The 25824-nt window shown below is 38.4% G+C and overlaps 1 protein-coding gene across 1 annotated transcript in view; it reads right to left on the bottom strand.

Moving 5' to 3' along the window:
* Positions 1–25824, bottom strand: part of LOC140491828 (transcription factor SOX-30-like) — a 68081-nt gene that overhangs the window by 21974 nt on the left and 20283 nt on the right. Inside the window, exons 2-4 of the mRNA XM_072590223.1 lie at positions 5353–5770; positions 2189–2428; positions 204–392 (exon numbers count right to left, since the gene is read on the bottom strand). Of these exons, the coding sequence (XP_072446324.1) occupies positions 204–392; positions 2189–2428; positions 5353–5770 (847 nt within the window). The remainder of the gene's footprint in view (positions 1–203; positions 393–2188; positions 2429–5352; positions 5771–25824) is intronic.

Genomic DNA, 25824 nt, shown 5'->3' with positions numbered 1-25824 from the left:
ACCAAGAAATGGGTTTTGCAATCATAAAGATAGACTAGAGGGCTATTACGCAGCATGTGGTGTCACATCACTACCTTGAACATCCTTTTCTATGCTTTATACTCATACCATTGGAATCTGGAGCTTATGCATCATTTTTATTACATAATAAATGTGTTGAACTACAGTGTTTAACACACACAATTATAAATTTCACAACTTACCAATAACTGATGGACGGTTGACATTTGTTTGTAAATTCGGAATAACTACTGAGTAGGTGGCAGGCCGATAGGGGTAAATGGTTGCTGGAGTTGTCGAAACAATATTTTGACCACTGCCAGGAAAAACGTTTGAAGGAACACCCAATGCAAATCGTTTTTTTTTCCCTGGTCGTGGCTGGTACACCCATCCTAAGGGGAAAAAGTAATGTAGTAAATTATAGTATGAAATTTGCACCTATTCAGATGTTAAACTAAGTGGACAAATTTCATTATTTAACAGTTTGATAAAATAAACATCATTAATGCACTTTCTGAGTGTTAGATAGGTTTGGTTGGTTGAATGGTGGATTGGAGACCTTAAGATTTTGGACCTAAGCCTCAGTAGGATTATTGTGCTTTTTCTTGTCTGAAAACTGATAATATTTAAAAGCACATTGGACAGCTAGAGGTTCATTATAAGGACTACTGTCATTGCATGGTATGGTGTCAAATGTAATTTCTTCAGAAGACTTCTGATGGTTGATAACAAAGTGGAGTTCAGTATTTCAGTCATGCAAGAATCTTAGGTCAAATAAGATGAGTCTCTTTGCTTCTGATTTTTTAATGATCATTTTCATTTTGTTTTACGCAATGGTACTCTTTCTTTCTGTCAGGTATTTGCAGGGTGTGAGTTAATACAATTAATCCGTTTCAATCTGGGCCTTTCAAAATTACCCTTCGAGAATAATGATCCTACAATCTTCTCATAATTCATTTTTAATACTCACAGGGTAAGTTAGAGAGTAACTCTCTTTAATGTTTCATCAGTGTGTGGCTTACAACGCCAACATGCATGTATAGAGCACCTTTGACACAGTGAATTATGCTAACGTGTTAGAACTGGGTTGTACTTCTCAAAGGGGGGCTGGAAATTCAGCCTCAGATGTAGGTGCAAATCTTGATTCATGGCTCAAACCTACAACCTTTTATTGCAATGCATTATTTGCAGTGCCATGACTGATCATCATCAGAGGGAACCTGATATTCTCTTACTTTATCTCAGTATTTATGATGGAGCACAGGATCCAAGTTTTCTCAGCCAAAAGTGAATTTATTGAGATAATTCTCCAACAAAAAAGACATTTTTAATTGGCAACAAATATAGTAGAGAGAATGCTTGATGATGATGCCATCTGGAAAACTATTAAGATTCTTCTATGCCTTACGACATTTGAAATTTTCTAAATAAGTATAGTCCATGTGCTTCTCATAATATTTTTACATTGACGTTAGAGAAATACTTTTATGAAAATTATGACTCAGATTTGCTTTCTGTTTCAGGTTTTAACTCTTCAAGCTGAATTTTAACATCAAAACTGGGTGGATTAGAGTTGTACATGGTTCAAATGTTTTAAAAAATGTCACAACTCAACACATCTATTTCCAGTTTCAACAGAGGCAGGACAAAAAAAAAATAGAGGACAGCAGATCTACTTAGGAGGTGAGGAGGCAAATTAAATGATCTTAATGCAGCAGACCTTCCAATCTGGTGGCTAAAGGGAGGCAGGAACATCATACAGCAATGTGCATTTATAGCACACTTTCTGGGCTAGGAAGAGCAGGAGTGCTTCCCCCCACTCCCAGGTCCATTAATTCGCCTTCTCTCCCATAAAAAGTTTGCTAGAATTGGAATTTGGACCACTTCCTTGGAGCAGACCATCTTCACACCATTCTAAGCACTGGGGGGATGGGCAGACATACAGCACTTACTCCTACAGCCTATTGCTGAATTCAACCCACAAGGAGTGAAAGGCAAACCTGTCAATCAGAGTGACTCCTGAGTCAGGAACCTGTTAAGCACAAAAGACGTATGCTTTGGAGATTTAAAAAAAACTAAACTCCCAGTCTCCCCAGAACTGTCTAATCCTCCCCTGCTATTATCCAAGACTTCATCTTCACTTCAAAATAAAAACAAATCTACATATTCTAACTAGCTTTTAACTCACCAGGAAATTCTTCCCTGTGTTTTTCTTTTATCTTTTGTGCTTCATCATAATAGGGTTTCTTCTGTTCTTCAGTCAGTTTGTTCCACTCCAGGCCGAGTTGGACACTAATTTCAGCATTATTTGCATTGGGGTTTGCCTTGGCTAACGAAGGTCTGTGAATTCGAGCCCAAACCATAAATGCATTCATTGGCCGTTTTATATGCCCACTTCTGTCTTTGGAGGGTGGCATATCATTGATTTCTAAAGCCAGAACAAAGGGAGTAACTGTACAGATGGTTGAAAAAAATTGTGTCATCAGAGTAATGTAGCATGTTAAAGATTTTTTTAAAAAAGCCTTTAAAATTCTGAAAGCACTAAATTTTTGTCTGTGTGTTGGGTGTACAAAGTTGCAAGAATGCCCAGCTGTGTGAACTCAGTCTTTAAAGTGGCTGTCAGAAGAGTAGACTTTTGGTCTGGTGGTAGGGGAGATACATTAGAACTCAATAACAAATCACAGAATGAGTGCACAGGCTGCTAGGCACAGAGGATACGCTGAGCATTAGGCCTACTTTGGTATAACATCACAGTATGAAGTTTCAGAAAAAAAGTGGGAATATTATATGGTCTACCAACCTCACCTTTCACACTTTCTCTCCACACACACTCCTCATGCCTCATCCATGCCAATCCAATGCATCTCCATCCCACATCGTCTCATTCCCATGCCAACTCATGCCCCCCCGACCATAAGCATGTCCTCCACACCAGTCTGTGCCAGTCTACCCACTCCTGTAATCCTATGCCAACATAGTGACAATTAATGCTAACCCATGATCTCCATCCACCATCTGTTGACCTTAAACAAGTATGCATTGCACCTGGTAGCCACTTTTGACAAATATCAGGATCCATAGAGAGATACAGCAAAATAAGATTCCATAAGGTTCGAAAAGTCTACTGTAGACTTCAGTCTATTGATAAAAAACACCCTCATTCATAAAACCATTAACTATATTTACATTTCTTCAGCAACATCATATCAGGGCTAAATTTAAATGACTGATGGATTTGGATTTGCCTTCTCTGTGAATCACAGCCCACTCTTTTCCCATACCAGCAAAAATTGGATCTGTCAGAAATGGGGAGGGAATTTTTTATGCGGGTTCTGCATGCCATTTTTACAGTATCTTCTTGACTCCAAAGAAATTTGACTTTGTATGTGTCAGTCAAAAATCTTCAATCTAGTAGGTTAGAGTGCTCAAAAATTTTTCTGTTTTGTTTGTAACTGCATAGTCGAGGCACTAGATTACAGCAAGTCCCCATGAAAACTCTGTAGGCAACTCTCACTGTGATCAACTGCCAGTGCTATTCCTTTGTTGCTGGCAGCAAAGTCTGGGCCACGAACTGCAGCTTTGAGAAGCTTGTATCCACTTAGTAAATTCACAAAGATTGCACTTATACCTGCTTAGCCATCAACATGACTATCGTCCTGCCAGAAGAAGAGAAGGTCAAGTTGGTTCCAAGATAAGATGGATCCTAACATGACCTTGGAACTAAATGAAGCCACTATAGCAAACTCACCCAATATTCGAGCTATACAAGCTAGGCAGTATTATAGGGCATTGTTGATGAATAACTAACCAGGTTCACAAATGGAAATTGGCTCCGTGACTGGAATCGAGAGTGTGGTGCTGGGAAAGCACAACAGATCAGGCAGCATCCGAGGAGCAGGAAAATCAACATTTTGGATATAAGCCCTTCGTCAAGAATTCCTGATGAAGGGCTTATTCCCAAATGTTGATTCTCCTGCTCCTCGGATGCTGCCTGATCTGCTGTGCTTTTTCAGCACCACATTCTCAACTCTGAAATCCAGCATCTGCAGTCCACATTTTCTCCCTGTCACTGGGGATTAGAATTGCTACCATACTTCAATACTCTTTAAGTAGTTTCCCTAATGTCATAAGTAGCCCATGCTGGATGCTCTGAACTTGAAACGTGTAAACTTTTTAAATTGCAGAAGTATCACAAAGTTACTACAATTTCAATTAACCTATACCTAATTGCTCTCAGAGTTTAGAAAAGTGGAATATACTCTTGATGACAGAGTGCATATTGCACTGCCTAACAGATGGACAGAATTCAATTAACCTGGTTTGAGACCTCTTAAACATGCTGAGGTGTTTGTCTGCATAATAGACATTTGATTAATCAACAAATAAATATATATAAAAGTGTTGGATTTAGCCTACGGGGTACTGAGTAAACTTGAAAATCTTGGTTTAATTCTGGTCTACGCAAACAATTGATTTCAGGTATGGAATAAAGGTGAAATTAGAGTGGTTTCAGAATTTGCATGAGGAAGCTTAGGATAATCCATCTCTGAAAATGTGAAACTGGAGGGTTCAGTGAAAACTTGGTTCTGATTTATCCTAATCACGTGCAGTCAGTTCTGTTATAGCGCGGTAGTTCTGTCCTATTATATCATATTATAGCAGCACCATCTAAGTTAATGGGGACGGAATCACATGATAACCAGTACACGCTTTAAAACGTTATGCTTTAGAAACAGTGTCCCCAGTTCGTCATCATATTATAGCAAATTTGTGTTAATGAAACGTGCGTTACAGCAGAATAACCTATAATTGCCAAAGCTTGGACTTGAAGAATGGCCACGTCAGTTACATGCTACGGGCAGCCTTGGCACAATAACCCAAAAGCAGATTTTGTCCACAAGAGAGGAATAACAAGGGAACAAACGTTGGTAGAAAATCTGCAGTGAGAAATTTTTGTTAATACATTTAATTTTTGATCCTATAACTTGTTTTAGCTCTGTAAAATGTATGGGTTCTTCAAACTTTCATTTTCTCATGAATATTTATTAAGCTTCTAATGTGCATATGTTGCAACAGAAAAAAAAAAGTGCCATTAAAAGGTTGTGACAATAATAATTGCTCATATATTTTAAAACATTAAGTATAAACTTCGCAACCTAGGATAAGCAGCAACATGCTACTCTGACACTGTTGATGTCGCAGTACTACACACCAACAAAATATGTATGATTTGTCCGCATATAAGATTAAGATTGTGGCTGATTTGCAAAATGTTCATTTTGATGTTAAAAATACCCTTCAAGAATGTACTGCACTCAAATAAAATTCAACAGCCGTTATATAAAAAAGTACCTGCTTCTGTAGGAGGAACAGTAAGGGGAACATTTATAGTATTGATTTTCAAGGATGGATCCACTTGCGTCTGTAACCTGATGTCGCCCAGATTGTTTGATGCTAGTGGTCCAGATAATTTGGCAAATTTGACCACATCACATGTGGAAGATGATCCTTGAAGTTGAAGTTTGATTCCAGGTGGAAGGGGGTGTAAAGTTATAGGCAGTTTTAGATCACTATGTTGTGACCCATCAGTCCCATTCAGATCCTTCAAGAACAATAAATCTTTAGTCTGTTGAGTTCCTCGGTTGGAACTAGAAGGTTTATAATGCTCATCATCTTCTAATTTTATCTTTTCAGTCACATGTTGGCCAGCAATATTTCGATCACCAAAGTCTTTTCTTGAGTTTAACCCTGAAACAAACTTATTTTCACTCTGAAAAACAAATAGAAAATTATGTCATATTAAAGCGAAAATATGGAATGCTATAATTAGTTTAATATTTGAGCCCCTTGGTGACTCAATTAATTAAAAGGGCCAACATATATTGTGAAACTATTTGGTAGGAACTAGATACTCTGAGGTTATTCCAAGCCCACACGGTGGGGGCTCAAGAAAGCAGTGAGATGTGGAGATTGATATCAAAGCCACAAACCTGCAATAAGGAATAAACAGCCAGAAAGCTATCTCTGAATCAGTCTGGTGACTCCTTATAGAAACACATGTGTATGGATGCTTTGTTAAGAACAAGATTCAGAATGTGATCCATGGGTGAACTGCTTGTTGAGACACATGGTCAATGTTGGCACATGAATTATATGCCAGCAAGAGCAAATGCTGTAAGAATGGAACTTTTAAATTTGTTTTTGGTAGTTAACCGAGTTAAGAAGATACCGCAGAACACTACTACCCAATTAATCTCTTAAGCGAGGCAAGTAAAATCATAAAGAAGGTTAGGGTGTAGTGAGTTCATTACAATAAAGACAGCAATGGCACAGATCAGTAATAACATTATGTGCCACTTTCAACATTACTTGCTGCTTTTGCTTTTATGTTCATGTGAAGACCATCATAAAAAAAAAGATTCAACAGGAAAGACTAAGGCTTTCAGGCTGCTGCTTCTCCACCTCCTTGTTCAATATTGCATTAACATCAAAGCAGCTCCCAGTGATGTTTCTCAAACGTGGCATGGCTCAAGAGTTTTCAATGAGTGAGACTCAACTTTGAATATCTCAACATAATTAATGTTTTCAAGGTATCAACGTTACAAATCGGGTAAGAGAACAATTTCTAATAAGATATGTTCTTTTGAGCTTTCTGTTCCCTTTTATTATTAATTTACCTCAAAACGAAGGCAAATTAAGCAAATATCTATATAATGCTACATCTAATCCTATATTGGGAACTGTGACACCTGGTTATGTTACAGGACAAGTAAATTCAAATCCTTGTTCTAATAATCTAGTATACTGAGTTTAAATGCTGCCTGGCAATCTGGGAATCCAAATTCAGCTAATTAGATAAATCTTCATGCCTCTTTTAGTTTGTTTATTCACTAACCCTCTAGGCTGACTACCCACATAGTGTCGATCATAAACATAAGATCATCCAAATCTGTAAAAACCTCTAAAACTGCACCAAGTCCCATCCCTTTATCACACTTAATTCTCTACATTAAGTGAAGTTTTGATTTTAATTCGCATCCGTGTTTCAAATCTCTTCATGTTTTCAAGGCGAATTAGAGATGGAAAATAAAGGCCAATTTTGATGCTTACATTCTGTAAATGAATAAAGAAACTTATTCATATTTGACAAATTTTCTTCATTGTGTTGTTTTCACACTAGCTTTATTACTATCTGTACTGCTAAGGCTTAACTCTGTTCCTAATCAGATAGTTATCCAACTTTTTCTTAAGTATCTTTAACAGCAGCCGTCAGTTGAGCTTGAGATACAAAACTATGGGAACCTGATATGATAGATTGATGAAAGAGTGTATAAGTGACTGAGTATGCCTATTGTGCTAGTCAAGTTGAGAAATGCTAGCATTCAGACATGGAATTAGTTTAATTTTGTTCCAACAGTGCTGGGATTGTTGACTTTTATCCAAGACGTTTCTGCCCAGTGATGAGAAAATATCTGCTACAAGTCATAGCAGTACTACTAAGCAACAATGAAATCAATGGTGAGTAAAATCACTCAAATGTGAAGTCTGTGTCCATTCTGAATGAAATTTGTTTCCACTTGGTGGGTTAGGTCATAATTAGATCTGATATTGCATGAATTAGCAAAAGAGTCTCATCTATTGGCTGTCTTAAATAACTGAAAATATTGGTAAATTTCATTATATGTTGTCCTGAACAACTTTGTTAATAACTTGAATGATATCAGCAGGTTTATGGACTTCCTTGATTTCTCATTATGTAAAGGTTCTGCTTGGTGTTGTACTGTACCAATACAGAACAGAATATAGAGTTGTTTGTGTATTGAGTTACCTGATCTTAGTTGGGATGAATCACATTGATCACAATCTCAGTGAGTTAGTGATGGAGATATAAGGAAAAGTTCAGAATTCCCAATTTTACTTTTGAGTGACACCAACTGGAAAACATACAGATATTTAATTTGATTTATTGTAGTCACATGTATCTGAGTACAGTAAGAAACTTTGTTTTGCCAGCAGTACAGATAGATCATAGCAAACAAAGACATACAGATCATAAGGTGCTTAGACTGAGGCGTAAAGATTTACGGTTGCACAGGAGTGTGCAAAGCAAGATCAACTTTAGCAAGACCAACATTATTTGAAGTTAGAGAGCTCTATTCAACAGTCTAATGACAGCAGAGAAGGAAGCTGTTCTTGAACCAGTTGATGCAAGTGTTTAAGCTTCTATATCTTCAACCTGAAGGAAGAGTTTGGAAGCGAGCATTACTGGTGAGGCAGGGGTCTTTGATGTTAGTAACCTTTCGGGGGCAATGAGAAATGCAAATGGAGTCCACGGATGGGAGTTTGGCTTCCATGATGGTCTGGGCTGTGTACACAACCTTCTGCAGTTTATTACGGTCCTGGGCAGAGCATTTGCCGTACCAGTCACCTGGAAGGAATGCTTTCTCTGGTGCATCTGTAAAAGTTGGTGATGGTGCTTATAGACATGCTGAATTTTCTAAGTTGTCTGAGGAAGAAGAGGCATTGTTGTGCCTTTCTGACCATTGCATCTACATGGGAGGTCCAGGATAGATTGTTGGTTATCGTCACTCCTAGGAACTTGTTACTTTTGACCCTGCCCACTTCAGTTCCGTTGATGTAGATAGGGTTGTGTCCTCCTCCTTTCTTGCTGAAGTGAATTATCGGTTCTTTGGTTTTGCCAACTTTGATAGAGAGGTTGTTGCCATTGCACCATGACATTAAGCATTCTATCTCCTTCTGTATTCTGACTCGTCGTTATTTAATATCTGTCCTACCAAACTTGTAGATAATGCTCATATGGAATTTGGGTTCACAGCTGTGCGTGTGTAGGAAGTACAGCTGGAAGCTGATAACACATCTTTGCTGGGGTGCCCGTGCTGAGGACTGTCATGGAAGAGGTGCTTTTGGCTGTCTTCACTGATTGCAGTTTGTGGATCAGGAAGCTGAGGATCCAGTTGTAGAGGGCAGAGCTGAGACCTAGGTCTCGCAATTTTAAGATTAATCTGGTCGGATTTATTGGATTGAAGGCAGAGCTGTGGTTGATGAGTGGAAGCCTGATGTAGATCATATATTGGGCCAGGATAAAATCAAAATCAACTATTGTCTACTTCCTGGCATTCACTGTCCTACCACTTTGTTAAATAGTTGTAAGCACAGATTGTCTTCGATTCATTCGTAAGGTGCAAAACGTTCTGAACAGCTAATGGTAACTCTGGAACAATGCTCTTCTATGGATCTCTATCTTCAGAAGGGGAGAGGAGAAAAGGGAAAGAGTAGAAGAAGAGGTCAAAAGTAATACTAGACGCACTGCATTGACACCAAAAGAAATTGTTGAACTAATTGACATACCATCCTGACTTGGAACTACAGTATATCATTGTTCCTTCATTGTTACTGGGTCAAAATCCTGTTGTCCCTTTATCTCACCAATTGCAGTGGTTCAAGAAGGCAACTCACCACCACCTTTTCAAGAGAGATTAGGGATGGGCAATAAATGATAGCCCAACTAGCAATGCCTTCATCCCATGAATGAGAAAAATGTGATCTAGGACTGGGAAAGGGACTGATTGTGTTAAAACATACACGTGGTGCAATATAGGAAAATAATGTTAATAAGCACCATAGTTATGGTTTGGTCTGTCATCATTTGCAAAGGATTATATACTGTCACTGCATTACTAACCTAAATTCAACTGAAATCATACTTGTCAGAGTGAACAACTTCTTGAAATATGTAAACTACAGCTCTGTGTATGCCAGAGAGAATTTTTATTTACTCGAGCTCAGTTTAAGAGGTCTTTTTGATAGGTGGGGTGTTCTGCATCAGAAAGTGGAGAAATAATAAAGTTCACAAATAAACAAAAGATGGCATTTGAAACTCTTTTTGGAGACTATTTTGATATGAAGCCTACCTACATTTGTACTGACATAAATACAGTTATTCATCTATAGATGTAACAATAGCTCTAATTACTTTGCTCTGTTGTTTCTTCAATGAGATGAAGAACTGTGTTCAGATAATGGTTCTATATATATATATATATTTGCAGCTTTAACAGAGTGAGCCTTTCGTCATTACATACGAAAGTCAACTTATCTAATTCTTCTCTCTCTTGAGTAATTGCTGAATTAATCCTATTCATTAAAAATACAGATGTTGCTCCCAATCAATGTTGTAATGCTTTGGACCTGATTTAACCTTTGCACAAGTGCATGGGTTTTGAATAGTTAAAATTAAGCCCTTTGTTTCAAACTATACACAGTGTGTAACACAATACATTAAAAACTACTTTATGTATACAAATTGAAATTAGCTTGCATACAAATGCAGTAATAACATGTAGTTATAAAAATTGAGGTACTACATCTGCTTGAAGCCTACAAGGACACTATTGTAAGGATTTAGTGCTTTGTGCACAAGGCTTTTGTGCAGGAACTTCAGGTTGACTAATACCCCATGCTGGATTAGTGGTGCTGGAAGAGCACAGCAGTTCAGGCAGCATCCAACGAGCAGTGAAATCGACGTTTCGGGCAAAAGCCCTTGATCAGGAATAAAGGCAGTGAGCCTGAAGCGTGGAGAGATAAGCTAGAGGAGGGTGGGGGTGGGGAGAGAGTAGCATAGAGTTCCCTTCCCACGTGGTTAAAGATGCCCTCCAACGCATCTCGTCCACATCCCACACCTCCGCCCTCAGACCCCACCCCTCCAACCGTAACAAGGACAGGACGCCCCTGGTGCTCACCTTCCACCCTACAAACCTTCGCAGAAACCAAATCATCCGCCGACATTTCCGCCACCTCCAAAAAGACCCCACCACCAGGGATATATTTCCCTCCTCACCCCTTTCCGCCTTCCGCAAAGACCGTTCCCTCCGTGACTACCTGGTCAGGTCCACACCCCCCTACGACCCACCCTCCCATTCTGGCACTTTCCCCTGCTACCGCAGGAACTGTAAAACCTGCGCCCACACCTCCTCCCTCACCTCTATCCAAGGCCCTAAAGGAGCCTTCCACATCCATCAAAGTTTTACCTGCACATCCACTAATATCATTTATTGTATCGTTGCTCCCGATGTGGTCTCCTCTACATTGGGGAGACTGGGCGCCTCCTAGCAGAGCGCTTTAGGGAACATCTCCGGGACACCCGCACCAAACAACCAAACAGCCCTGTGGCCCAACATTTCAACTCCCCCTCCCACTCTGCCGCGGACATGGAGGTCCTGGGCCTCCTTCACCGCCGCTCCCTCACCACCAGACGCCTGGAGGAAGAACACCTCATCTTCCGCCTCGGAACACTTCAACCCCAGGGCATCAATGTGGACTTCAACAGCTTCCTCATTTCCCCTTCCCCCACCTCATCCTAGTTTCAAACTTCCAGCTCAGCACTGTCTCCTTGACTTGTCTGGACTTGTCCGACCTGCCTATCTCCTTTTCCACCTATCCACTCCACCCTCTCCTCCTTGACCTATTACCTTCATCTCCTCTCCCACTCACCCATTGTACTCTATGCTACTCTCTCCCCACCCCCACCCTCCTCTAGCTTATCTCTTCACGCTTCAGGCTCACTGCCTTTATTCCTGATCAAGGGCTTTTGCCCGAAATGTCGATTTCCCTGCTCGTTGGATGCTGCCTGAACTGCTGTGCATTTCCAGCACCACTAATCCAGTATTTGCTTTCCAGCATCTGCAGTTATTGTTAATACCCCATGCTCACCAGTGAGAACGCTCATTGGATCAAACACCAATTAGGTACTATACTTAAATGCTATATGGGTGAGTATATCATCTAATTAGGAAACTTACAAGTGAAGTTTCACCCTACCTGTCTCTGACTGATTGGCAGCCTGAGTAGAGTTGTAGTGTGTGTCAATTGGAGGACAAGGTTGCACAGCCATAAAGAGCTGCATTGGCGAACAGATTAGTCCTTTTTTTTTTGTTGAGCTGGAGGGGAAACAGTGAGAGGTTGGAGGCAAGGGCATTATAGGGTGGCTTTCCCTGCCACTGAATGCACCCAGATTGAGGCAAATGGAGAACAATTCCATCCCAAACTCAGGATACCTTGGTTTACCTGTCCAGAAAGCAATTACTTTACTTACCTTGCCAAAATTTCTTCGTCAGCTCCTCCCAAACCTTTGGTCTCTATCACCTAACAGATCAAAGCCAATGGGGATACTGGAATACCATCGCTTCTAGGCTTGTATTCAGGTCATGTACCCTCATTATGAGGATATGAAACTGTTCCTTTATGGTCATCCAGCCAAAATGCAGAAATTGCCTACCTAACAGCACTGTATAGATTAAAGCAATTCAAGGAGAAGGCTCATGACCACTATCTTTTGCCAATAATGATCAGAGCCCCAAAATTATTACTATATATTTCTGAAACTAGGGATTTATATGGATTCATACAAACCTCAACTTCTACAGACAATGTGTGTAATTGTAAATTTTTGATGCGCCAATTTTTGGACACATTTTATCTGGCCCATTTTTCTGCTGTCAATGCTTTGACATTACACTACAAATAACTGAAGCTTCTGTTGGATTTATAACAACCAGTTGTTGAAGAGGCTGAATCAATCACCTATTTATCATGAATTCAATAATCAGGAAACATTGTGCTATATGCACAAATCCAATGGGCCACAGAGAAACAACACTTAAAAGAACAGCTATTTATTACGAGTGTGAGATCACTGAATGTATCATACACCATGTAAATGTGAGTCAGAGAAGGATAACGAGTGTTCATAATTGTATAAAGATGAATTTGGTATTTTAAGAGAAATTGCTTTTAAGAAGGTATGGTAGAAACAAAGTTAAATTTGAATACACTTAAAATTACCAAAGGAACAGAAAGACAAACCATTTGGTTTTTCCAGCCTTCCCCACCATTCTGTCTGATTATGGTTGATCTGTACCTCTCCTCTTACTATCAAACCTTTCTCTATATCCTCATTTATAACATTTCCCAGTCTTAAAATTGCAACTGAATTAGCATCTGTATTAAATACTCCCACCAAGGTACCAGAGTTATCATATGTTGAAGCAAAAGATGTTTGTTTCTAATTTCTTTGGAGGTAAAAACATCGTGCTCAAGGCTTTCTATTGAATTTTCCTCTTACAATATGTTAAAAAAAAGATGGTGGATTCTTTGCATTACTTAATTATTTGTTTCTTAGTTGAGAAAGTAAGGCCTCCATTTAACAATCAGTGTTCTAAATTTCTTAAAGTCTCAAAAATTAACATCACTAATTATTATTTTTCTTCACTTGATAAAGGTAACAATTGATGATAGGTGATTAAGACAAGATTCATCGCAGAAATCAAAGTTTACCCACAATGCCCCCCACTAACAGTTTTGACAGGACTGTGAACCATTTACCAACTTTGTATTTACTTATAGGCACCAAGCCTCAACCTGTAGGAATAATCTGTCCTATTTTATCTAACTTCCTTAAAAATTCACAATGTCAAGTTTTGATATGCCCAAATGAAATATATTTACATGATAAAATGAAGAGAAACCCACAACTTTGTGGTATATACCTCTATTAATTCTGGTATTGTCATTTTATCAAACTAGATTCTGAACTTTACAATTTCAATAATTGTTGTCAAACACAATATAATGTCCTTTACAAGCCAACCTGTTTGCTCCTAAAAAAAGACAAATACTATTGGTCCACAAAGGTTTATTTTGTCATAAACTGTGCATGCTCATACTAATGATCAATTCTTAGGATAGCTGTTACAGACTGTAGTTAATGTATATTCTAATGTGCATTAAGCAACACCTTGCCTCCAAATGCATATTGAGGATTCATTCACTTCCTCATGGCTAATAAAACAGGATGCCACTGTGATCTTAGCTAAGTAACTGTAGGTGTCACCTAAAGTTTATGTGGCAAAATGAATTATTGAAATCTGAGCATCAAAGCACAATGAGGAGCAGATTATTCGGTTTAAACAAGAGTACAAGGAACGAATCTCTCAAACGGAGGTATCTTCCACAGGAATGATGTAGAAGAACATATGAACAATAGATGTTGTACTTTCAATGCTCCACCATAATCCGAAAATATGAAGATATAAGAACACAATCCAATATGCCAAAGGATAGCTAAAGAGGGAATCTTGTTGCATAGGCTCAAGCACAAAAATGGAAAAAGTAGCCTTTTTTTTTGCATTATCACAAGAGTAGTTGTCTTAGCAGATCCAATTGATACAAGATGCATGCCATTGTGAAAATCCAGTAGTTCTGTTTTATATCATGTCAAGATGTGCCGTTTATATTTCTGCAGAGTCAACTGAAGGTTACCTTCAGGGAAATGTGGGGAACCATCCATTGGCACTCTAGCCGATGTGCCATTCATCCTGAAAATGATCCTGTGGAGGGTATCTCCAGTGAAGATTTCTCCCAAAGTTCACAGATAGGTGTAAATGTAATCTGTAAATAAGAAAGCATGAAATGAGAAAAGGCCCTTCAGGCCATTAATGCTTTTTCTCCCCAAAATCCATGTGCAATCCATTCTAGTACGGGCACCATCAAATGTATTTATTTACTTCAGGCAATGTTCTCTGGCAAAATCTCTCCCTGACCTTCATTCAATCAAGGAAAATGTCAAAAAATCCAATTCTGTTAACACATTCTTATTGCCTTCAAACCTATTTCCATGCTGGCATTTATCCTGCTTTTTTTGAGAAGCGAAATGCTCTACATAAAATATACTTTTTATGATGATTCTATCCCATATCCATTGTTCTGTGGGGAGAAGATCCTCCAGTTTAATTTCGTAGTTGCAGTTCAGGTTCTGTGCTCACACAGTCAACTTACATATTATTCAAACCTAACATTTTGAGGGGCTGTACATGATCAGTCTTCTTTTCTCCAACCAAAACAGTTCTGCAACTGTATTCATCCTTGTTACTCTTCTCTGATCTCTCCATTGTGTATCAATTCCATTTGAAGGCAGCATGGTTTACGTGTAAAACTCTAAAATTGATATTAGTAACTAGAAAGTTAAGATAATTTGGCTTGTTTATCCTACTCATAGTTATCTTCTGACGTTTTGTCAATAAAAGCAAACTAATGATCCACTTCATGTTCTCATATGTATATTACCTTATGTTTAAACACATAACACCCATTCCATTCGCCATTCACTTAACTTGTTCAAGTTGCACATGTGTGCTCTCTGTTGTCTTATGTCTTATAGGTGAAAGATCAGTATACAACATATCTTTAAAGGACATGTGCATGATACTATCGCTGTATCATGCCATGAGATCTAATGGTATAAAGATCTAGCTCTTCATCTTCTTGAGGTCCTTTTCAGCATGTCATGCTAAAAAAAGTGTACTACAGTTGATATTCAAATTGCTTAGCTTTAGCCCAGGCACACTATATATACCAGGAGCTATATAAAAGGTTATTGAATCTTTCAGTACTATGTTATCCATATCTCATTCTTATGTTACAGGTAATATAAGTATCCCTCACCAGGTATCTAACTGAACATAAAAAGCATATAACTCTAACGATGACAGAACATGAAGGCAGAACAGATCCCAGTGAACAGTGGTGGCCCTTTATGGAGAAATGACTCCTAAATACCACATAATACAACATCATGGTGGTATCCTGGTGTTAAGCAGCAGTATCTGCTTGTAAAAGAATCTAGAACCTCGTCTGCAATACCTTGGAAACTCCACTGAAAATCACACAGCTCTGGTCTTAAAGCATTCAGAAGATAGCAGCAAGTTTATGTGAGTACTGATCTGCAAGTAAAATATCATGGAGGCAAACTAATCTTATTTCTATTTAAATTTAAAGATCCATCAAGCTATTAGACCTATACTGCTTTTACAAGAATAATATTAGCTTGCTCCATCACTTAAAAATAATGTATGCATCCAAAAAAATTCAAACATGCTTAAAATTAAAATAAAGTCAGTGGATATTGTCAATTTAATTGCAGGCACTTCCTGGTTGGAAAAGTAGTATTTTAATTTTATGTACAGGTGCTAACAAAAGTACCATTGATCAGGTACAAATACTTAGCTCGAGGATTACAAGGGCCAAACTGATCTGGATTTGCAGCATTTGCCATTTACAAATAAATAACTCCCAAATATTACATCATACCACAACATGCTGGCAATTTATATATTAACCAAGATAGCTGAAAGATCAGGCCTATTGCAGACAGCACCACCATGGTTGAAAAAGTAGAATGGTAGATCAGGTAAATCAAGTTGTTATGAACCAGACCAAACCCTCTTCAAATATATCACAGAGATAGCCTAGACCCTAACTTTAATCTTATTTACAGGCAAATGTAAGGTACTGTATTTCAGATGTAATTTGATTAATTACACTACTCAGTTTTAAGCAAAGCACACTTTATTGTTACCCTATACAGTTAAAGAATAAACGAAAGACGAATTGGTATAATTTTAACTCTAGTGGAAAATTTAACAGAATATTAGATTATTTAATTACTAAACAGAAACTGTCCCAATATGGTAACACTCCAGCAATGCACCATTGGCAAAGTCGAGAGTGTGGTGCTGGAAAAGCATAGCAGGTCAGGCAGCATCCAAGGAGCAGGAATCGATGTTTCGGACATAAGTTCTTCATCAGGAATAAGCCCTTCATCACTGGAGAAGGCAAGTTCAAAAAAAAAATTGTCTCACATACAATGTTACTCCATCCAGGAGAAAAGAATATCAAGAGAAAATTCTGATAGAGAGAGAGAAAACTCAAGCATTTTGCCAAAGCGGGTGAGATGTACAGCAAATTCAAAACCCCAACAACTACTGAAAGCAAAACTAAAACCTTGGCTCTGTGGGAGGCAGACTCCACCCATTCATGTGGCTTCTGTTACAGCTTTAAAATAAAACTCCAAGGCCTCACAAGATGTTTACTTTATTGGCTTTGAACAGACAGCCATCACCCATGGCTCAGAATCTCTCTTAAAAAGGACAAAATACATCTCTAAAAGCCATAATTTCATTGTATCCCCTGCCCTTAAAAATGGACCATTAAAACATAAAGGCAGCTTCATTTATAAAAACTCCCAGTCTTACGTTATTATACACTACAATACATACTCATTATATTGATGCTAAGCATGCAAACACTCAACACTAAAGTCCATTTTAGTCCATTTTTTCCACCACCGAACGCGGTGGCGCGGTGGCACAGTGGTTAGCACTGCTGCCTCACAGCGCCTGAGACCCGGGTTCAATTCCCGCCTCAGGCGACTGACTGTGTGGAGTTTGCACATTCTCCCCGTGTCTGCGTGGGTTTCCTCCGGGTGCTCCGGTTTCCTCCCACAATCACAAAGATGTGCAGGCCAGGTGAATTGGCCATGCTAAATTGCCCATAGTGTTAGGTAAGGGGTAAAATGTAGATGGAGGGGTATGGGTGGGTAACGCTTCGGCGGGGCGGTGTGGACTTGTTGGGCCGAAGGGCCTGTTTCCACACTGTAAGTAATCTAATCTAATCTAATCTTTGCCTTCCTTCATCAAATTCATGACGCCATTACGTTTTCTTATCTTGCCATGTATATAATTTTCAAATTAAATGACTGTAACAATAAACTCCGTCTAAACAATCTTGTATTTTAATCTTTAAATTTCTCCAAAAACATTAAGGAATGATAATCAATATATAGATACATTACTGGCAACATAAATGTTGAAATGTTGCAATGTCAACATTGAACATCAGGGTCTCCTTCTCAATTGAGGACTATTTCTGTTGATCAATATTTAGCTTCCTGGAAAGATACCCAGATGTCTTTTTTTTGTTGTCATCTTCTTGCCAGAGTACAGCATCAATACCTACATATGCGCATGGATAGCCACCTTGAATGGCTTTGCATAATTAGGTGTGGTTAACACTGGGGCGGTGGTTAACACAGCTTTCAGGCTGTCAAATGCTTTCTGATATTCCACAGTCCACTGAAATGTTTTGCACTTCTTCAACAAGTCGGTCAGTTCATACAAAATTTAGTATAAATTTTTGACAAAAACCTTATAGTACTTTCCTCTTTATTGATGGTATGGGAAATTCCCCAATAATCTTTATTTTCACATCCAGTGGAGCTATCAGGCCATGTTCAATGATATGGTTTAGGATTGTGACTTGGGCTTTTGCAAACTCATTCTTTGCCAGGTTTATCACCAAACCCGCCTTCTGAAGTTGATTAAACAATTCTGATAGTGACTCCTTCCATGTGTGAGTAACAATCACCAGATTGTCTATATACACACCACACAATTAGTTACTCTAGAAATGACTTTATTGATTAGTCTTTGAAATGTAGCTGGTGCATTTTTCATATCAAATGAGTTATAGAATCATAGAGTTATATAGCATGGAAACAGACCATGAAGATGTGGGTGTACTGTATCTTTAAGAGGGTTAGAAGCGAGCAGAACTACGTGACAACACCAAGTGTTCTCAATAAGGTAACAATGTAATACTTGGTTGAACAACTCGATTAGCTGGGTTTCCTGGAGACAAAAACATATTTGAATTAGTCCAATCAGTTTAATTATGCCCTGAAAAATACCAAAATCCAATCAAGCTTCAATTGAGTATACTGACAATCTTAAAAGCCAATGATACAATCCGATGCTTTGGGGGTATAAGACCAGGGAAAATTGAACAGTCGGGAGGAGAACTGCCAAGCGACCAGCATGTAGAAACTGCCCAAAGAGTAGCTCTCTTAAAGGTACCTTTATCGATTAGTAACCTGTGAAGCAGAATCCCCAAGAAGAAAAGAAGACAGGAATACAGAGAATAACCGAAAGTTGCCAGATTTTGAGATAAGAAGTTTTGTTTTGTAAATCTTAATTGGGATTTTTATCAGCCCAGTATTGTAGAGAGGAAAGTGAAAGATAGGTGAGAGGAAAGAGTTGTAAATAGTTTAGTTAATTATTCTCTGTTATACTTTCAGAAATAAAGTTGTTAATTTTTACTTTAAATAGTTCGTGGCCTCTCGAATTTTTACAGACTACTGCATGGGATAAATCTTTTCTGTGCTGCTGGTTTAAATTAAGCAAGAGGGTTTACCCAGTGTCATAACAGATCCAACTCATCCACATCGACCAGATATACTAAACGGATCTAGTCCTATTTGTCACCTTCTGGCCAATATTCCTCTAAACTGGCATAACTTTAAACTGATAAAGTCCATTTAGTTCGCTAAAGCCAAATTTTCCTTTGCTCTCTTGGGAAAGGTATTTGCAAGTATCTTTTTATATTCGATTAGATTCCCTATAGTGTGGAAACAGGCCCTTCGGCCCAACCAGTCCATACCGACCCTCTGAAGAGTAACCTACCAAGACCCATTTCCTTCTGACTAATGAACCTAACACTATGGGCAATTTAGCATGGCCAATTCACCTGACTTGCACAACTTTGGACTGTGGAAGGAAACTGGAGCACCCGGAGGAAACCCACGCAGACACCGGAAGAATGTGCAAGCTCCACACAGACAGTCGCCTGAGGCTGGAATCGAATCTGGGACCCTAGCGCTGTGAGGCAGCAGTGTTAACCACTGAGACACCATGTTGCCCAGTTTTCCAATGTACCCCAAACCCAGGGGCTGCTATTTGAACTGTGGTGAACTTTTACTTTGCTTTCTTCTTATTTATGATTTCTGTCATTAATTTAGGTGCTGTGGTATGGCAACTTATAAAACTTTTCACTTTTTTTTGTAAAAATAAATTGCCAGTCTATTCTATTAATCTGCTTTTGGGACCATCACTATGAGTAAACTCCATTTGCTGAAACTCAATTTAATTACATTGAAAGTATACTCAAAGGCAATCACTTGTTGAACCTGTGCCAATTTTAGAGGGTTAAGTCTATAAGGATTTTGCTTAACTGGAATAGCATTTCCTATATCTACATGTGTAATCATGTTAGTCATGCAATCATGTTCCCAGCCTATCTGTCCGTGATTCTCAAAGCTGTTTCAGGTCATTTCAATTTTCCTCTCAATACTTTATCCCAATTTTTGAGTACTTCCTCATTATCCAATCTAATTTGAGGAATATCAAACTCAAATTTCTCTGGATTTCGTTCTTCACTCTGAGTTGTAAAGAGTACCACAATCTCTGTTTGTTTTCCTTCCCAATCAAAAAACCATTTGAGCATGTATACATGACACACTCTGTGAGATTTCCTTCCATCTGGTATTCTTGCCAAATAATTCATTTCACTCAATTTGATAAGGCGCACTAAACCTTCCTTATAAAGGTCCATCTACCAGTGGTAGTAAAACTAACACTTTATTCCCCCTAGCAAAACTACAGATTTGTGATTACTTGTCTGCTTCCTGTTTCATCATATGCTGTGCTACTTTCAAATGCTGTCTAGCCAACTCACCCACAGTATTTATTTTTTTCCATGTATGTACTACTCTCTGAACTCTGACAGACCAATTTTTCCTTAATTAATTTCAGTGGCCCTTTCACCTCATGTCCAAAACCTAATTCAAATGGACTGAATTTAATTTATTCATTTGGTGTATCCCTAATTGCAAGCACTCAACAGGGTCTTAGAAGTTTGATGTCACCATTCCAATCCTCCTCGCAATCCTGGATGGTATGCAATAGATTTAAATTGTAATATTCCTAAACTATCCAAAACTGCCTTGAATAATTTTGATTCAAAATTTTACTCTTGATCTATTTCTGTGGGTAGTCCATATATAGAAAAAAATTGAGTAACTCTTTGAAAATCCTTTTAGCTGTGATATTGCATAATGGAATGGCCTTCAGAAATCTTGTAGACACATCCATTATGGTCAACAAATACTGATTTCTGTTTTAAGGACGGTCCTACACAATCAATTAAGCTTCTTGTAAAATGTTCCTCAAATGTTGGAATAGGTGTTACTACAGGAAGTAAATCCTGTGATTTTATCACTGCCTGAGGTTTTCCTATTACCTGACACGTATGATATGTCTGGCAAAATTCAAACACATTATTATGCAGTCCTGGACAATTAAAAAGTTTTTGTAGTTTGGTTTGAATTTTCCTCACTCCAAAATGACCTCCTACTGGTATCTCATGTGTTACCCACAACACCTCCTTTCTTTAATCCACTGGTAATACAACTTGATGAACATCTGCCCATCTTCTTCTGTCTGACTACATAACAGTCTCCATTTCCTCATTAAGACTTCATTTTTAAGGCAGTAACATTCGGAGATACACCTCCCTCTCTGTATGCTTTTTGATACAACTAACTCATTTTTTTCATCTTTTTGTTGTAATTCAACTAACCTCTCTAAACTAAAATATCGACCTTGTCCTCCATCTGTTGCTTTTTTCAACCATTTGATCAACCATAGTTTCTGATAATTAGATTTCAACTTCTTTATCTTTCTTCTTTGATTTCTCCTCCTGTTTAAACCTGTAGCTTTGTGACCTTGTTACCACACAGTCAGGAAAAATCACAGGATATACTTCCTGTAACAGCTCAGTCACCTCATTTTCCACTGGCCTTTCAACCATTGTAGGCATCACTCTTACCTGGGATCCAGCTATACAATTCCTGAGGATAAATTGTATCTCTGGAAGAGAATTTCTCTATTGCTCCTACCATTACTTTACCACCTTTACCAGACTCTTCAATCTCAATTTATAGAATTGAATACTGCTCTTCTCATATATAACCACCTTTTCTGCCAATATTCCTTCCAAATTACATATCTCCTCATCTCTCACCATAAACACTATTCTTGTATTGCCTAAAATTTCAACCTTACCCTTGCAAGTAAATTCTTTAAAGAGATCCGGCACTTTCTTCCAACCAACCACTGACCAGACTGTATATTCTGTCGATACTCTTTAGCTTCAACTGGGATCTCCTTTACCACTTTAATATATCCCACAGGCTTATCTTGTTTTACCACATCTGTCTTTGTAGTACTTTTCTTAAACACTAAAACTGTGAGTTCATATGTCCTATTATATTACAGTGAAACTCCTGATGGTTTTCTTCCCTCTCCCTCTCATGGGTTTCTTTTTTAACCTCTGGCAAACTATCTCTACTATTATCAATGAGATCTCCTTTTCCTTCACTAACTGAGGATTTCTCTTTTCCCCAATTTCTGTTCCTCACAGATTAAAATTGGTATTGGAAGCAGGAAGTGAACTGGAAGTAGATTTTGAACTCCTCTAAAATAACAATCTCTAAGAGCATTATACGTCTGATCTTTCAATGCCCTTATCCACCTATCAAAGTTAGTATGTTTGATCCTTTCAAAGTCTGTGTACTTTTGACCAGATTCCCTCATTTGATTCCTAAAATGCTGCCTGTAGGCTTCCAGGGAATTAGTAATTGAGGATAAAGAGATGATGGATGAATTGAACAGGTATTTTGTTTTGATTTTCACTAGAGTGCATAAAAGTACCATCCTGCAAATAACTTTAAATCATGAATTGAAAAGGAGGGAAGAACTCAAGAAAATTACCAGGGAAATAGTACTCAGTTAATTGTTAGAACTGTAAGTTAATAAGTCTTTAGGTCCTCAGGATTGAAGATTAGCTTGTTAACAGGAAGCAGAGAATAGGAATAGATGGGTAATTTTCAAGCTGGCATGTTTTCACAAGCGGTTTGCCATAAGGATCCGGTGCTGGGAACCTCAACCTTTACAATTTATATATGTGATTTGTATGGAGGGATTGAGGGTATCGTGGCTAAATTTGCTTATGGCACAAAGATAAGTAGGAAATGGAGTAATGAAGAGGACATAAGAAGCCTCTCTAAAGAGATATACATAGGTGAAGCGAGTGGGCAAAGACCTGGCCAATGGAGTAGAATATGGGAAAGTGTGAAATTGTCCAGAAAGAATAAAAAAAAACACATTATGTAAACTGCAGAAAGATTGCAGAACTCTGAGAAGCAGAAATCTGGATATCCTGATCTATGGATCACAGAAGATTAGAATGCAGACACAGCAACTAATTAGGAAAGCTACAGAATTTTATGTTTTAGTGCAATGGTAATTAAATACTACAATATGGAGGTTATGTTTCAGTAATACAGAATACTGATGAGACCACATCTGGAGTACACAGTCAGTTCTTCTATAATGTGATGGTTGCATTTTTGTGCAATCCTGTGTTATAGAAAAATCGTGTTTTAGAATCAGCACTCAAAGTGTTGGCAATGTAATTGTTTTACAGTCAACACATGATTCAAAAGTTAGAAACAGCATCCTCAATTCGTCAATCATGTTACAGCAAATTCACATTGATGAAACATCTGTTAAAGCAGAATGACCTGTCCTTTGCATGGTACTAGTCACTGTGCTCATGTAAGGTTGGTAATGCATTGGAAGAGGTTCAGAGAAGATTTATTAGTCTAACAGCTGGAATGCATAGATTGCCTTATGAGGAAAGGCTAGACAGAGTAGGCCTGTATTCTCTGGAGTTCAGAAGGGTCGGAGGCAACTTAATTGAACCTTATAAAATCCTGAGGGGATTTGACTGGATGGATGTTGAAAGCATGTTTCCCTTTGCGGGAGAATCTAGAATTACAGGTCGTGTTTAAAAATAAGGGGGTGCCCATTGAAAACTGTAAAGAGGATTTTTATTCTTACAGAAGGTTATAAGTCTTTGGAAATCCCTTCCTCAAAAGATAGTGGGCGCAAAATCTTTTAATACTGTAAAGGTAGGGTTACATAGATTTTTGATTATCAAGTGAATGAAAGATTATTGGGGGATGCAGGAATGTAGAGCTGAACTTAAAATCAGATCAGCCATGAAATTATTGAATGGCGGAGTAGGGTCAAAGGGTTGAGTTGCCTACTCTTGTTCCTTGTTTTTATGTGGTGACTTAGTTAAGAGCATGATGGTAGACTGATAAAGGCTTTGAACATTTCTTTGGTGAATACTAGTGCCTCACTGAAGTTCTAGAGGAAAACAAATTAACCATGATGATCCACAATACGTGATATTTCACAAATCATATGTGTTTATATAACAGATCACACTGCTTCAACAAGTAGCTTGACTTTGAATGTTTTATTAGTTCCCAGGTGTATGCCATCAGTGCCACAACTTCCTGTTTGAAACACTTCAACATGATTCTACCCTGTTGTAGCACCAAAATGGCCTTAAGCAAAATCATGAAACACATTCTTGATAACTGTGACCATGGTGTTTTATCTTCCAATGCATCTTGGATCTATATAGACTTTGATACAGTGGATCGCATATTATCTTCCAAAATTGTTGTCAACATTCTCCAATTTAGAGAAAATACCCTCAATTATGTTTCAATCCAATGGTATTCTAAGATCATCAGCAGTGGTTGCTGTTCACATTCTACACTGCCACCTTGAAAGGTGTCTTAACACAAGGATCCTGGAAGTGTCCTCTTTCTTATCTACAAGTTGTTTTTTTGGTGACATTTCTGCAGATGAGGGGTCAGTATGTTTGTTGGTCTCTTCTGATCTTTTCCCTAGTTGTTCTCCAGTCTTCAATGAGTTAGAATTTTATGGATAAGATTAGATTAGATTCTCTACAGTGTGAAAACAGGACCTACAGCCCAACAAGTCCACACCGACCCTCCGAAGAGTAATCCACACAGACCCATTTCCCTCTGACTAATGCACCTAACACTATGGGCAATTTAGCATGGCCAATTCACCTGATCTGCACATCTTTGGACTGTGGGAGGAAACCGGATTACCCAGTGAGCCACTGTGCCGCCCCGGCAATGGGAGGATATAAGCAATCACCTTTGGTGCTCCCTACAAATACCATACTCTTGGCATGATTCCAGGCTCTATCCTCAGCCACTAAACATGACATTTTATTTGATCTGAACTGAGCTTGTTATCTCATTTCCTTTCCATCACAGTCCGCCTGCTCCTATCTTGTTAATGTCAGCCCTTCCTACTCCAACTTCAGCCCATCTGTTCTTAAAACCCTTGTGCTTTTGCCCCCCTCAGATTCAATTAGTTTAATGCTTTTCTAGGTGGGCCTCAACTCTCCATTAAACTTTAGCTCATTCAACAATCCATTAAACAAATATTACCTGCACCAAGTACCACAGTCCCATTACTCCAGTCCCTATTTTATCTCAGCTACCTCCATGTTAAGGTTTTTATCCTTTCGGCTAAATGTCTCCATTGCTTTAACCATCCTCCAGCATCATGAATACATTCCTATATAGTCAGTTCTTCCCCACATTATTAGAAAAATCGTGCCTTAGAAACAGCACTTAAAAGTGTTGGCACTGTAATCGCGTTATAGCCAACACGTGTTGTAAAAACAGCATCCCCAGTTCATCAATTGTGTTACAGCAAATTCACGTTGACAAAATGCATGTTATAACAGAATGGCCTGTTTCCTCATCTGTATTTGAACCTTGTCTTTATTTCACTATTGACATACATATCTGCAGGTAGCTGGGATCCAGCTCCTGAATGTATCAGCCTCTCTATTTCCATTTATATGACCTTCCACAAAATATACTTATTGACCATGCTTTCATTCACCTCTCCTAATATCTTCCTCTCTGATTATAGTGCCATTTCATTTGCATCTGTAGAAAATGTTTTATTAGAGCTAGCTTAAATCATCTGACGGCATTCTGGTGTAGGACCAGGATCAACTTTTTTTTTCTCCTGTGACACCACTTTATGGAGCATCTTTTATTGAAACTAATCAAAACTAGGAAAGCATTTTTAAATTGTAAATAGGAAACCAAAGTTTAGCTGTTTGTTCATGTGAATCTATTATTGACATATTTGATGGTCGTACTGT

The sequence above is a fragment of the Chiloscyllium punctatum genome, chromosome 20 (genome assembly GCF_047496795.1).
Source record: "Chiloscyllium punctatum isolate Juve2018m chromosome 20, sChiPun1.3, whole genome shotgun sequence".
Lineage (NCBI taxonomy): Eukaryota > Metazoa > Chordata > Chondrichthyes > Orectolobiformes > Hemiscylliidae > Chiloscyllium > Chiloscyllium punctatum.
The sequence above is the reverse complement of the archived record's forward strand: the minus strand, read 5'-3'. Positions and strand labels throughout refer to the sequence as shown.